The sequence below is a fragment of the Suncus etruscus genome, chromosome 14 (assembly GCF_024139225.1).
Source record: "Suncus etruscus isolate mSunEtr1 chromosome 14, mSunEtr1.pri.cur, whole genome shotgun sequence".
Classification (NCBI taxonomy): Eukaryota; Metazoa; Chordata; class Mammalia; order Eulipotyphla; family Soricidae; genus Suncus; species Suncus etruscus.
The window spans coordinates 21622601-21635278 of NC_064861.1; the positions used below are offsets into that span (position 1 = coordinate 21622601).

The 12678-nt window shown below is 41.9% G+C and overlaps 1 protein-coding gene across 2 annotated transcripts in view; it reads left to right on the forward strand.

Annotated features, from left to right (window-relative positions):
* Positions 1-284: 284 nt before the first annotated feature.
* NR3C1 (nuclear receptor subfamily 3 group C member 1) overlaps positions 285-12678 on the forward strand; it is a 101004-nt gene continuing 88610 nt past the window's right edge. The window contains exons 1-2 of one of the 2 annotated variants that reach the window (XM_049786896.1): positions 285-595; positions 4017-5210. In XM_049786896.1, coding sequence (XP_049642853.1) covers positions 4030-5210 — 1181 coding nt within the window. In that variant the 5' untranslated portion in view covers positions 285-595; positions 4017-4029. The remainder of the gene's footprint in view (positions 596-4016; positions 5211-12678) is intronic. The other variant, XM_049786897.1, reaches the window with a different exon arrangement.

The window sequence follows — 12678 nt, forward strand, 5'->3', positions numbered from 1 at the left end:
CTTTCTGCCGCCGCCGCCGCCGCCTCGCAGACTCGGAGTCGAGGGTGGGGGACGGCCCGGGCGCGGGGGGGGAGGGTGGGTTCTGCTTTGCAACTTCTCTCGGGGTGCAAGAGCGGGCGGCGGTGGCTGCTGCTGCTGCTGCTGCTGCAGCAAACCGGGGCCAGGCAGACGATGCGTGGGTGGGGGCCCTGACAGCAGGCGACTTGCGGGGGACCCTGTCCCCGCGCCCCTCCCACCCTCCCTCCCCAGCGATCCACGAAGCCTCCCCGGAGGGCGTGCCTGGCGCCCGAACCCCGCGCGCGCGCGACCGCGACGCTGCGGCACCGTTTCGTGCCACCCCGGAGCCCCGCGCGAAGTGACACACTTCGAGCAAGTCGGGCCCGGCGCGGAGCCCTCCAGCCCGTCCCCGCCGAGGGCGCCGTGCAGCGAGCGGGGCCGCGCCCCGGCTCCCCTTTCGCTGTCATCGCTGGGGCGCTGGCGGCCGCCGGGGGGGAGCGGGCGAGGAGCCTCCGGAGCGGGACGGGAGTCGCGGGCCGGACGCGGCGAGAAGAGCAACTCCAGAAACTCGGCCCTGCCGGGCCCGCAGACCCACCAGGTCGGTGCCCCTACCTCGGCCTTAAAAAAAAATGTTGTCATTAATTTCCCCCTTGGGGGTGGGCGGGGGAAAAGCGGGGCGCGCGGAGTAGCCGCCGCCCGGGGGCGGAGGCTGCGGGCCGAGGTGGGGGGCCTCGGGGTCGGCGTGGCGGGGCGCGGGGGCCACCCTGCAGTTGCCGAGCGTCGCCAACAGGTTGCACCGTCGGCCGCGCGGCCCCGGCGCGGGAGCGGCCCGGGGTGGCGGCGAGGGGAGCGCGTGCGAGTGTGCGGCCGCCCCGGCGCCGCCTCCGCCCGCCCCCCGCTCCGTCCCGCTCGCTGGCTCGCTCGTCCCGGCCGGGCGGCCCTTCGCGCTGCTCCGCGCCGCTTCCCCACCTCCCCCTGCCCCTCCTCCTCCCCCTTCCTCCTCCTCCTCCATTTTGCAAGCCGGAGTCGGAGTCACAGAGCGCCCGCCCTCCCTCCCGTCCGTCCGTCCGTCGGGGCCCGATCCGAGCGGGTCCGAGGCGGCAGCGCCGGAGCGCTGGAAGCCGCGAGGAGGCGCCGGGACGGGGAGACGGACGCGCGCGCCCTCCGGAGCCGCGGGCCGCCCGGGGAAGGGCAGGGCGCGGTGCGGGAGCCCGCTGGGCTGTCAGCCGGGAATGGGAGACTCGGCTTAAGTCGGGGTTCCCCCGCTGCAGCCCCTGCGATCAGGGCGAGAGGGGGCGGCTGCGGACTTCCGCGCCCCCTCCCCGCCCCGCGACGTGCTCGAGCAGTTCTCCGTGCGCTCCTCCCGCCGCTCGCTCACACGCCAACTTGTTTATCTCGGCAGCCGTGGGCGCCGCGGGCGAGCGGCTCGTCGGCCCCGAGGTGAGAGTCGGGCGAGCGCGGGGGTCTGGGCGGAGGTCGGCTTGGGCCCCCCGCAAACTTTTATTGGTTCTGATTGGGGAGCCGGGCGGAGGCGGGAGGTGGGCGCGGGCCCGGGGACGATGACGAAAGGGCCGCTCGAGGGTGACAGCGCCAGCCGCTTCCTCTCCCGGGGCCGCTGCTCTGCTCTGCTCCGCGGCCGGGCCGAGGAGGAGGAGGAGGAGGATCCGAAGCGGGGACGGTGCCGCGTCTTGCTTGGGGTCACAGGGGCGCGCGATCAGCTCCCCAAGCCCCGATCCTTTTCTCCAAGTTGCTCAGGTTTCCTTCTTTTTCCTAAGAGGGGGAAAGTGAGGGTGTGTGTCTGTACGGGGGTGAGGGGGCTCTGCCGCGACACCCGTGTGGCTAGTGAGCTCGGAACCGCGTCTGGATTCGGAATCGACCCGGAGAAATATTTATTTCTCCTCCACCCTGTGCTGTGCAGCCGAATGCGATCAAGAGCCCAGTTGAGGCGCTCCAGCTGTGTGTGTGTGTGTGTGTGTGTGTGTGTGTGTGTGTGTGTGTGTTAGAGAAAGATAAAGAGACGGGAGCGCTCCAGCGAGTTTGTATTCATGTGTGTGCGCATGTTTGCATGCATGTCTGTGCGCATGTTGCATGCATTTTGATGTGTGCTCGCGCGCACGCAGGGGGCTGACAGCCCGCAACTTGGAGACTTGGGCCAGCTCGGCGTTATCTAGGAGAAGTGGGCGTGTCGGAGAAAGAACAGGTCCGAACACATTTCTCGATTAACTTCGCACTTTTCCCATTACCATTCCTTTCCCCCCACTCTCCAAAACACACACACACACACACACACACACACACACACACACACACACACACACACGTTTTGTTCTTTTTGATTGCCATCTTTTCGATATTTCCAAGTGGCCCTTTTAAAAAACAAAAAGAAGACGACTTTTCCCCTGGCTTCGTGTTAGCTTTTGTGGTACCTGTTTTTGGGGGGAGCCAAGCGCGAGTTTGACGTTTGGAGTCTGCAGACTTGATCCTTAGGGGACCTCGCAAGACCGTTTGCACCTCCTTGGCGTGGCTCTTGGAGGCCAGTTATAGGGAAGGGGTGGTTTGGCGAAGTACTCGAGGGTGGAGTGGCTGGGAGGGGGGAATCTTGTCGCTGGAGGGCTAGTTTCGTTTTAGAAAAGACTGTTTTGGTTTCGGACTTTGAAGGCTGTTGTCGAGCGGCTGGAAAATTCATTAGGCTCGGTTTGATACCTAGTGTTTAGAGATCTTTATCGGATAAACACGATGGCGGGGCGGGGAGATAAGCTGCTTACCATCAAGATTTGTGGTCGCTTGCCCTTCCTCTTTATCTTCAGCTCCTTGCTTTTGCAGGGAGGGACTGTGAAATTGTGTGTTTCTCAAGGTGTCTCTACTGGACAGGAACGGGAAAAGTTTGCTTTCTTGGGATGGGATTTGAGTGGATCATCGCCAGTGCGTGTATCCATCTGCTTGACCCGACCGGCTCTCTCTGAAAACATCCCGATTGTTAACTACTGTATATTCTAGTCATCCAGCATTTCTTAAGAATAGGCTTAGAAGGAAAGGTGAAGGTTTAGCATGCAGGGACAATTACCAAGCATTTTCTTGGCTACTGTTTTACCTGACCTTTGAAGGAAAAAACTCGCAGTTTTTTTTTTTTAATAGTTACGGAGTTTTCTACCTTTTAACACTTCGACTTTGGAAAACTATCTTATTCTGAAAATATAATAATAATTACAGATTGATAGTCCTAAATAGCCATCTAGGTTTTGTTAAGAGGGGTTGATAGAAGCCATCATTGTAATGTGATTAATAAGTTAAACTTGTCAGATAATTGTTGTCAGATGTTACTGCGTTTTCTACTCTAAAATTGTAAATTCAGTCGTCCTCTATATAGCATATTTTATCTCACAAGTTCAGTAATTGGAGGCAGGCACTGTTAAGCACTTTCAGTTAAAAAAAGAGTTTAAAATAAGGGCCTTTTCCTAATCTCTGGATCATCATCTTTTCCTAAAGATGTGAACATTGTTTCCGAAGGTCTGGATGTGTGAGTGGCAGGTAGGCAGGGGACTTGGTAGAGTAATAAGAGACGGTGAATTCTATTACCATATTTATCAAATTTCATGGGTATTGGTTTTTACAGAAGCAAAACAATCTTAATTGAAACGAGGTAAGAATCTGAAGGATCCCGCTTAAAACCCTAACCAGCTTTGACAGTCGCTTGAACCTGCAGAAGGATCAGATACTATGAACTAGAATTCTGTGGGAACAAAGTCACAGTTCTTCTGAGTAACAAGATGACTAGCCAAGCTCCGTTGAACACTTTTTGATCTCAGCCGTATACATAGATCGCATTGCGCACCTTTCCAATGTGGCCAACTGAATGGGAGCAGGGAACCTGCTTTTATTCCTTTACTGAGGCTAAGACAGAGATTACTCTGGTGATGCACAAGCAATTAGATTTGGAGTTAACGAAAAGGTTCATTTTAACAGCGTCTGGTTAACCTTATAGCTTATTATGTTTCTCTGCTTCTCTTTTATTTTTGCAGCTGATACCCTCTGATGGACTCCAAAGAATCATTAGGCACCTCGAATAAAGAAAGCCCCAGCAGTGTTCTTGGTCAGGAGAGGGGGAATGTAATGGACTTCTATAAAACTTTAAGTGGAGGAGCAACTGTAAAGGTGTCCATATCTTCAGTGGCTGCTGCTTCTCCATCAGACTCCAAGCAGCAAAGGCTTTTGGTCGATTTGCGGAAGAACTCTGGGCGCAATGCGCAGCAGCCAGATCTGTCCCAGGCAGTGTCACTTTCAATGGGACTCTACACGGGAGAGACAGAAGCAAAAGTAATGGCAAATGACCTGGGATTCCCACAGCAGGGCCAAATCAACATTTCCACTAGGGAAACAGATTTTCGGCTTCTGGAAGAAAGCATCGCAAACCTCAACAGGTCGACCAGTGTCTCAGAGAACCCCAAGGGTTCAGCCTCAGCTGCCGTTTCTGCCGACCCCACAGAAACGGAGTTTCCAAAACCCTGTTCTGAGGTCTCTGCAGAACAGCAGAATTTGAAGGATCAGCCTGGCACCAATGGTGGCAGTATGAAGTTGTATCCCACAGACCAAAGCACCTTTGACATTTTGCAGGATTTGGAGTTTCCTTCTGATTCCCCCGGAAAAGAGAGGAATCAGAGTCCATGGAGATCAGACATCTTGATAGATGAACACTGTTTGCTTTCTCCTTTGGCTGGAGAGGAAGATCCATTCCTTTCAGAAGGAAATTCAAATGAGGACTGTAAGCCTTTCCTTTTACCGGACACTAAACCTAAAATTAAGGATAATGGCGACCTGGCCTTATCAAGCCCCAACAGTGTGCCACTGCCCCAAGTGAAAACAGAAAAAGATGATTTCATTGAACTCTGCACCCCTGGGGTAATTAAGCAGGAGAAACTGGGCCCCGTTTACTGTCAGGCCAGCTTTTCTGGGACAAATATAATTGGTAATAAAATGTCTGCCATTTCTGTTCATGGGGTGAGTACCTCTGGGGGACAGATGTACCATTATGACATGAATACAGCAGCATCCCTTTCTCAACAGCAGGATCAGAAGCCTATTTTTAATGTTATTCCACCAATTCCTGTTGGTTCAGAAAATTGGAATAGGTGTCAAGGATCTGGAGATGATAACCTGACTTCCTTGGGGACTTTGAACTTCCCGGGTCGTTCAGTTTTTTCTAATGGCTATTCAAGGTAAGGCGAATGCTTTTCTACATTGTCTAGACCAGACGGTACCTTTAAAATAAATACATGAATAAAAACCATGAATACATTTCATGGTTATTTTTGGGAAGGGAGGCTTGATAGACTGTCTATACATACCATTTCATGTTTTTCTGAAATAATGGTTTTCAGTATCCCATTGAATATAGGGATTGAAGATTTTATTTAAAAATCTTAATATTGCTCTTTAACATGTTGTAAATAAGAATTAGAGAAATTTAAGGGGATATAATATTTGCTAATGTAATGTAGTTATCTTTCATGTTTATTTAAGTTATTTACAGATTTGGTTTTAAGTATGACATAGAAAGGGCCCTTCCTACTTTCTGTAATCAAAAGTTGTGCTGCTGTGTTTGTACATTGTTTGAATTATGTTTTTAAGATCAAAGGGCTAAAAATGTAAAGTCTTGATGGTGAGCCCTTTTATGCCAATTGAACATGATTTGGGGTTGAGGCTGATGAAGCTGCACAGTGATCATTGTGCCTGACCTTAGAGAGTCAGACGGGCTCTGGCTCCTGGAATTCCAGAGCTTTAGTTGACAAGTTGTACCTGCTGTCTGATCATTATCTTCATCTAGAAATTGGTGGCAACCTGATACAAAACAAGATTTGATTTTTCAAGTGTTCCAAGTTCTCAGATAGCTCTTCTGGCTAAAATGGTTAAGTTGCAATCTTAAGGAGTTACTTGGTTTTTCTGGATTGGTTGGGTGGTTGGTTTTAGTGTTGCAGGGTTTCATTTAAGTCCTCAAACATGCAAAGCAAGTAGATGCTGCTGAGCTACATCCAGGTCTGGCTGTCTTCAGTGTTTTTATTTAGTCATTTTTTAAGACACATTTGTGTCTGCTTTTGAAAAAGGTTGGTTAAAATGAGATCACCAGGAAAAACTCTAGTCCTTTAGATGCATGTGTGTGGTATGGGGATTAAGTTCTCTTTCCTCTTCCCCAAAGCCCCCAATCCAGGTAAATACTGAAATGCATATAACAGTTAAGGTGTAAAGGGAAATATAAAAAGGGTTCCTAAATATCCAAGCCAAAGTTAACAACAATGAAATCAAGAGACCCAAAATTTAACCATCTAAACTTAATATGTGCCTATTATAGTGGCAGCCTGGGGGTCAGTGGTAGTGGTATGTGATATACTCTGGAAACATTGGTGGAAGGAGGTCATTGGCACTGGTAGTAGGATTGGCGCTGGTTTATTATATGTCTGAAACCCAACTATGAAGGATTTTGTAAATCACAATGGTTTCAATAAATAGAATAAAAATCACATGAAATTAAAAAAGCTCCCAATAATAGTAATAATAATAATAATAATAATAGCAGCATTATTTCTGGTTAAGTAGACTTTATTTTACATCCCCCTACATTAGTTTTCTGACCTTCCACATATTCAAATGGTTTATCATAAATGACTTCAAATTGATTCAGTGAATAAAAATATATGTAAATGTAAAAAAGTAGAGAGACAAGATTAATTTGTGGATTTTTTTAAAGAAAGGCATATTAGACACTGATGTATCTGTAAATAAAATTTTTAGAATTCTCAAATGCTGGGATAGTCTCTGTCCTTATTACCATTGATGGTTTTATTTAAAGCTATTTAATCTGTTTATCTGTTAAAGCTACATCCTAACACTGAGATACTTTTTCTTTTTTTAAGTGTGAAGTTTTTCTCAGAGAAAATTTTACACTACATTTAGGCTAGTTTCCCTTTCTTTAAAAGGCTTAGTTGTTTTTTTTTTTTTTAGCTAAAGAAAAAAATGCCTTTGTTCTTGTGTGTCTTAATGTAAACAATCTATTGTTTAGATGACTTTTATTTCACTGTTTCAACCTTTTAATTTAAATAGTCTTTCTCCTCATCCTATTTAGGAATCATTCAGAATTAAAGATTTAAAAATACTTTTCATAAAGAGGTTCGAGATGTTTCTTATCACACAAATACTTTGTTTAAATGTTATAAAAGATTGTGTTTAAGATTTTCAATCTCAAAGTGTTGGCAGCTGAATTCATGAAAATACTTGGTTGTCTTCAAAGAGTAAGGTTGATTTGACTAATCTATCTGTAGGAAACCATTATGTTGATTTATCAGACATGTAATTGTGCAAAGAAAATAATGTTTTAGGAAGCTCTTGGAGATTATTAATGTATTTTGTATAATAATCAGCAGATTTTTTTTTTACTATAAAAAAAAGTATGAAACTTTGAGCCCAGAGAGATAATACAAGTACAGCAGGTAGGCTCTTGCCTTGCACATGGCTGACCCAGGTTTGATCTTTGGCATCACATATGGTCCCGTTGAGCACCTCGGAGTGATTCCTGAGTGCAGAGCCAAGATTATTCCATGAAAGCCAGCATGAGTGTTCCCCTTCATTCCAAAATGCATGAAACAAGATAGTAACTATTCACAATGGAAAGCATCTAAAACCTAGAATCCGGAGCATCCGTTTTGGATGTACAGTTAACATAAAATCATTAAAGTTTATGTTAATGTGCTTTATAATTATTGCTGACAGGAAGCAAATGCCTTTTAAATCATAACTTCATAACCTTACATTGGAGGTAAACCAAGGATGATATATATAGCTCTAAATGATAATTTTATGCAGGTGTTTGATTTGAACATAAAATAGTTTGTACTTAGTAAAAAAGGAACTTATATAGGCTCATTTAGTAATGTTTGGAAATGTTATACCTTATGTCATTGACTTAGCATTACCCAAACAAAGCTTCTTCCAAATAAGTGGGAACAATGTTTCTTTTCTAATCATCACTAAATTAGCTTTTTGTTTCCAAACAAGAGCCTCAGTTCCCAAAATTGGTTCCTTTCTCTCTTCTGTGTTAAAAAGAATCTTAGCCAAACCTTAGCTGTGACCAGTGACAACATGCTGAAACCATGATTAGACTGAATATCAGTATATTGAAAAGCATATTGAATATTAACTGTCTGATTTCAGATGGGAAATATTAAATATCACTAATAACTTTATTCAGATTACTTTAAAATCAAAATGGCATGAGTACATTATACTTTTTGGTCTTTATAAGATGTCTCCTAAAATTGTTTTTCTTTAGAACCTGGGGTGTTCATGTTCTTTCACACACTGGTTTTGGGGAAGGCAGTTAGTTCCCTCTGATGGGACAGCTTAGCACAATGTCCAGTTAACACTCTGCAGACCATGGCTGAGCCTAGTATAGTATTTCTTTTTAAGTTTATTGATAGCAAAACAAGAGGAAAATGTACTGATACTCAAAAGCTTTCTATAAGTAAAAGGATTCAGCTACTCTAACTTTTTTTTAAATGTTGAAATTAAGTGAGTTGAGCATATTGTTGAATAGATAAGGCACATGTTTCAAAGTTTAGCATGAAGAGAGGCAGACAGGTCAACAGTTTCAGGTGGAAGGAAAGCTATTGTGATGTTAAAAAGCTCCCATTTTCTGAAGGGTAAAATTGTAGAGAATAATTGAAGAGGAATGTAAATTTTCCAGTCTTAGGAGGAAATTTAGGACTATGATGATATGTACATTTCAATGAGGCTTTGAGACTTTTTGTAGGTTTTTTAAATCTTTCATTATTGATGTCATGGGCCTGATTTTCTGAAAGTAATAAATTGAAGACTTAAACAAATCGAATAAAGCAAAATCTCCCCCTTCTTTAGTTTTTCTTACTAATGTTGAATGTTTTCATAGGAGGAAGAATAAGAGATTTTGTTTGATTATGATTTAGCCCTTTAGTGGGACTCTTCTCTCTTTTCTTTACCAGTGCTGGGAATGAGTGCTTCAGAGATTTTTAAGGCACATTTCTGATTTTCACCCATATCAAACGATTTCTGAATGTTAAGGATTGAGGTACTCTTAAACTGTGTGAATCTTTTTCATTAAACAATACGCTTGATTATAACTTTTTTAGTACAAGAAAGGGGGAAAAAATCCAAGATGAAATGCACTACATATTTAGGTATGTCAGTTTAGTGTGAAAAATGACTCCTGGTACAGAAATGTGTGACCAGCAGGTGGTCGGATTTTATTGAAATTGCTTCTTATGATGTTTCTTTGGTTATCCTATTATATTTTTATAATTGGCAATATCATTTCTGTTATAAGGCTGTTTCAGTTTTCAGCCTGATCACTTTCCATATTCAATACCATTGAATGTTAAGTTTTACAAATTTTTCTGAAACATACCCTGCATCAATATAGGTTAAATGCAAATTGTATTAATAGTGCAATTGCAGGTGGGTAGAGATCACTTGAGGGACCTTTGAAGCTGGAGAGATTGCATAGAAAGGGTTTATTTTAGCAAAAGTGCCTGATATGAAAAGTATCTGTAGTAATTGGTTAATTATATAAGTCTTAATTCACTCTGGCCTGCAGGTGATTGAAATAACCTAGTTACATTAAAAAAAATCTTACAAAAAAAATCTTACTATGCATTAGGTTTAAAATACGTTTCGGTGAAATATCATAAAGCATATTTTCCCTTAAAGATTGCACCTTAATTTTAATTAGCAATAATTTTTTTCATAAAATAGGCAAAGTAGGGTTTTGCTGAATAGCATTTATCCTTCTGAGGACATCCTGTTGTCATGTAGGTATTTACAGGTAGTTGCCAAATTAGTGGGTACTTGACTCCATCTGAGTCATGGAAAATATATATTGGTGAATAGAGTTTTCAAGAAATGCATTGTTGAGATAAGCTATCATGGGAAAGATCATTCTCTGAATTTTAAGGAAATTTGTGGAAATAATCCCATTATAATGGGGGAAGAAAACCATTTACTTTCCAAATGATTTAGAAGCTCATGGCCTCTCCTTATTTTCTGTCGCTTCAGTGAGCCCATTGTTCTTACTTATACTTCAATTTTGTATTTTTCAAAGTTAAAAAAAAAGAATTCTCATTTAAAAAATTCATTTAGTATTTCTTTTCCTTTGAATTATGTGTCATCATTTCTGTGCTAAACTCGAGTTGAGTATGGTTTTTTAATAGGAATGATATTTGTATTTATTTTATACATTATGGTATATTACAAGAAATTATAAGTTGACAATTAGTTGTATATAGTGACTACAATCCACAAACAACTAATTTTGACATAATATTTGCTTTACTTTTCGTTGCCATCACAGCTTAAAGAGAGTTACATGGCGTTAGGGGAATTATGGGCATTGGGGTAAGGAAAGTAGGAAGGAGGGAATAAATTGTGTAGAATGGTGGAAGGTTCCCAGCTCTGATTTCTGGATAAGTTTAGACCTATCAACAGTTCTGAAACCAACATTTGGATTAACTGTTATGAAAATAACACATTAAAAAGAGAAAAGTAGGCTATATTTATGTACAAGGGAATGTGTAAGATTACAATTTACAGTTACAATTTAGTTTCATTCATTTAAGGAAGAAATTTTAAGCTAATTGTAGTAATGTAGCCTTCACTGTATAAGAATTGTGATGCTGTCTTTTGTATATGCTTAATTACCAGAGAGAGAGAGAGAGAGAGAGAGAGAGAGAGAGAGAGAGAGAGAGAGAGGAGAGAGGGAGAGACGAGAGAAGTATAAGAAACATTTTAATTTATTTTTGATTATTTCTGCTAAAATCAAGTAGTATTTGTTACATATTTATTTAGACTTGTAGTAATGAAAATTCAATGACTAGAAAATAGTTGAAATCATGATGCTGTCTTATGTGGATTATAAGCACTCTATTTTATGATGTATTTTTACATGCATTGTCATCTGACAAAAATGCAAATCTTTCGCCATTTATTTTCATAGAGTGTATATTTTTCTGTGGACTATTGAGAAAATGCATTTTTTATTTAATGATATTTAGAATAAACTTGTAGGAATTGGGGACTGGAATGAGTACTGTGGATTGGGTGCTTGCTTTGCACAGGGCTGACTAGAGTTCGATCCCTGACATCTCATACTGTCCCCCACACATGGCCAGAAGTAACCTCTGAACATTGCCAAAAAATAAAATTAAATTACTGATGTCAGCAATAGCTAGAGAATAATTTAAACTATTTATATTGCATTAAGTCTTAAAGTCAATTATTTTGAATAAAATTGTGTCATCTAATATATCTGGATCAGTTTAGAATTTATCTTCATAGAGTTACATGCTTAAACATACTTTTTGTTTGTTTGCTTGTTTTGGGGCCACACTCCATGGTGCTCAGTTACTCCTGGCTCTGTGCTCAGAAATCATTCATTTCTTTAGAATTTCTATTCAAAATTTATATATGTATTATATTTTTCATTCAGAAAGTCTTTTTTCCTCCCCATAATAATATAGGAGTAAAAGCTTTCTGATCAGTTTTATATATTTAGCACGCTTTTTCCACATTGAATTTTAATTTTCAAACTAAAAAAAAATTTTATTTTTGTTTTTGTTTTTGGGTCACACCCGGCAGCACTCAGGGGTTACTGCTGGCTCTACGCTCAGAAATCACTCCTGCAGGCTCAGGGGACCATATAGGATGCCAGGATTCAAGCCACCATCCTTCTGCATGCAAGGCAAACACCTTACCTCCATGCTATCTCTCTGACCCCCAAACTAAATATTTGAAGGTTCAGTTTACATATCCAGTGTGTTGGACATATAATCTGTTGCAACTGATGTTAATTTATTTCTTTGTGTTATAAAATTAGCCTTTCTTCTAGTTGGTTTCATAATTGTCCATAATATTTAACTGTGGCTATTATGAAAGTATATTCGATAGCCAATTTTTGAAAGCTGTTGTGAAATGACATCTACTTTAGTACATGAATATTATTTCACTCTGGTTGAGGGTACTGCAGTGACTATGACCTTGTGATCATGATCACATGTTGAACATTAAAGCTCTACTGGCTTGTTATGGAATATGCTCTTTTAGCTTATAATAATATGGTCTTTTATTTTGTTGTTTGAATGTTTTGTTGCTAGTAATTATTGTGAGTAAAGGCTTTACTGGTTTTAAGATGATTTAAATTGAAATTTTGGTGCTTTATTTTTTTATTATCCTTAACACCCTTTCAGACAATATCACTTTCTTAGTAGTAGAGCCATTAGAAATATACTCAATAATAAGATTGGGTTCTAAGACCAAGCTGATTAAGTGTACTCAAAATACCTTAAGTAATCAGGTATTTTGGAATCAAAAGTACATTCTTTCATATGAATTGATTTCAAGATATGTCTTTGTGTTTCTGTTTCTGAATTTGGTAAGCCCCTTAATCTAGCACATTGGTGAAGGGGAGACAATTAAGGTATAGTTCTTTGGCATTTTATCTTAAACTTCACAAGAACAAGACACAAAATGAACCCCACCATGATATTTTTTCTAAAACAGAATCTTCAAACAGTAGATTTGCTAGAATACAGAAAGATAAAATACAGACATTAATGGTAGTGGAGTTTGGGAGGTAGAGATTTGAGTTCTCAGTGCTTGTTACAGTAT